This window comes from Rhincodon typus, chromosome 16 (assembly GCF_021869965.1).
Source record: "Rhincodon typus isolate 14 chromosome 16, sRhiTyp1.1, whole genome shotgun sequence".
Classification (NCBI taxonomy): Eukaryota; Metazoa; Chordata; class Chondrichthyes; order Orectolobiformes; family Rhincodontidae; genus Rhincodon; species Rhincodon typus.
In genome coordinates, this window is record NC_063347.1 from 2,109,326 (window position 1) to 2,112,243 (window position 2,918).

Sequence of the window (2,918 nt, forward strand, 5' to 3'; positions counted from 1 at the left end):
TGACAGTGTGGCACTCCCTCAGCACTGACCCTCTGACAGTGCAGCACGCCCTCAGTACTGACCCTCCGACAGTGCAGCACTCCCTCAGTACTGACCCTCTGACAGTGCGGCACTCCCTCAGCACTGACCGTCTGACAGTGTGGCACTCACTCAGAACTGCACCATGAGTATTGTCCTAGATATGTTGTGCAAACCTCTGGATCTGGTCATGAACACACAACCTTCTTTCTCAGAGGCAAGAGTTTCCTCATGAGCCTGAAGCTAACACTTATCACTTGCCCCGGTTACAGGTCTCAATGCCATGTTTGTTTTGTGATGTGTGGGGAACACAGGATATGAATCTCTTACATGGTCACTCCCATGGCAAACATCATCTCATACTCATCCCTGGAGGAATAGTTTGGGATCACCTGGAACATAAAAACAGAAACAGTCAGTTTCACAAACTAGGGCTGCAGCACTCCACACAGAGACAGCAAGAACTGCCGATGCTGGAGTCAGAGATAACACAGTGTGGAGCTGGAGGAACACAGCAGGCCAGGCAGCATCAGGGGAGCAGGAAGGCTGATGTTTCGGGTCTGGACCTTTCTGAAGAAGGGTCTAGGCCTGAAACGTCAGCTTTCCTGCTCCTCTGATGCTGCTTGGCCTGCTGTGTTCATCCAGCTCTACGCCTTGTTATCTCAGATTCTCCAGCATCGGCAGTTCCTACTATCTCTGAATCAATTGAATGGAAGAGTTATACAGGGAGCGCAGCGAAGGTGTACTGGACAGATTTCTGGGATGGTGGGACTGACGTATGAAGTGAGATTGAATCGATTAGGATTATGTTCCCTGGGGTTTAGAAGACTGAAGTGTAGAATCTCACAGAAACCTATAAAATTCTAACAGGACTAGACATGGTAAAGCAGGAAGGATGCTCCTAATGGTGAGGGAGTTCAGAATCAATGGTCGCAGTCTAACGATACAGGGAAAGCCATTTAGGACTGAGATAAGGAGAAATGTTGTCACCCAGAGAGTCGGGAACCTGTGGAATTCACTGTCACAGAAAGCGGTTGAGGCTAAAACATTGAATGTTGTCAAGAAGGAGATGGATATAATTCATTGGGCTAAAAGAAGCAGGGAGTGGACGAGCAGAATGATTTTTAAACCCGTTCTTGAGATGTGGTTATCACTGGCTGGGCCCACAAAGGTTACCTATTTCTAGTTGTCCCTTGAAAAGGTAGTGGTGAGTGACCTTGTAGTCAATGTGCTGTAGGTAAACCCACAATGCCCTTAGGGAGGGAATTCCAGGATTTTGACCCAGTGACACTGAAGGAACAGCAATGTGTTCCCAAGTCAGGATGGTGAGTGGCTTGGAGGGGAACTTGCAGGGGGTGGTGTTCCCATGTATCTGCTGCCCTTGTCCTTCTAGATGGAAGTGGTCGTGGGTTTGGAAGGTGCCTGTCACTGATAATGCCGATAATGAAACAGGGAGACTGATAACATAGTCTGAACGAAATGGGGGACGTAAGGTAAGTAACAATAAGGGAAAAACTTCCTTTTCTACAGAGTGGTAATAATAGCAGGATGTGAGCCCCTGGGCAGTGTGAGAGGTTGTTCTCCTTACCATGCCGTTTGTGAGGACCACCCGTGGAGCATTTCGGGGACTTGGGAACAATCCATGTGGGTGCCCACTGTACATGACCAGAGTCTGCTCCTCTGTCATCTGGGATAGGTAGTACATCGCCAGCCTGAACTGTCAACAAGGGCATTCAAAAGAGAGGACAGGCAGTCAGGCAATGATCCCCACAAGAACGCAGCTCACAGAGAACAGTTATTACATACACCAGGCACAGTTTGTCACTTCAGCTTTGTCTCGTGCCATTGCAGCATCCCAGCTGGAACTCAATAGGAGCACACTCAATGGGTCAAATAGCCTAAGTCTGCTGCTGTATGCCCTCTCTTTCTTCATCCCTGAGTCAGCGGGCTGTGGGATAAAGCATCATTCCAAAGACCTGAGCTCATTATCCAGGCTCAGTGCTGAGGGAGTGCTGCACTGTCTGAGAAGCACGCTGGCTCTCCCAGGCAGAGGTAAAAGATCCCATGGCTTTTAGCTTGATGGTAATCGGGGGATGCTCTCCATTTCTCTCTCCAATAATTACTGCAAAAATATTACCACGTAAACAGATGAACGCATTTTGTCTGTTTCAATCATGCGGGAATTGGCTGAGGTGTCAGCGATAGCAGTGATTCCAAGTCAGCATCACCTCATTGGCTGCACGGTGTTTTGGAATGTCCTGATCAATCCTGGTCACCGTAATCTACTGGATTGACCATCCAAGACCAGCCTGGGTCCACTGCTCAGGAATCGGGGCTTGCTCACACAAAAGCTGCTGCCACTAAGCCTCACTCCAGACCCAACGTCCCGCAGCACCTGTTCCAGGAATCCCTCAGAAACCAACTTCAGAACACCAAGGCTTCCAATTCATTCTTCTGAATCAAATCCCCAGGGGCAATCTCCAAAACGAACCTCACTTCAACACCAATGGCACATTCCGAAAAGAGTACAACACTCCCAAAACAGGCTTGGTTACAGAGTAAAGCTCCTTCTACACCATCCCCCATCAAACACTCCTAGGGACAGGGACAGCACGGGGTTAGATACAGAGTAAAGCTCCTTCTGCACCATCCCCCCATCAAACACTCCTAGGGACAGGGACAGCACAGGGTTAGATACAGAGTAAAGCTTCCTCTACACTGTCCCCCATCAAACACTCCCAGGGACAGGAACAGCACGGGGTTAGAATCATAGAATCCCTGCAGCACAGAAAGAGGTCATTCAGCCCATTGAGCCAGCATCAACCATCCAGACAGTGACCCAGAGATAGTAGGAACTGCAGATGCTGGAGAATCTGAGATAACAAGGTGTAGAGCTGGAT

General features: G+C 49.0%; 1 protein-coding gene across 1 annotated transcript in view; it reads right to left on the reverse strand.

The window, feature by feature from the left end:
- Positions 1 to 2,918, reverse strand: part of uroc1 (urocanate hydratase 1) — a 69,212-nt gene that overhangs the window by 49,733 nt on the left and 16,561 nt on the right. The window contains exons 2-3 of the mRNA XM_048606661.1: positions 1,607 to 1,735; positions 349 to 410 (exon numbers count right to left, since the gene is read on the reverse strand). Of these exons, the coding sequence (XP_048462618.1) occupies positions 349 to 410; positions 1,607 to 1,735 (191 nt within the window). The remainder of the gene's footprint in view (positions 1 to 348; positions 411 to 1,606; positions 1,736 to 2,918) is intronic.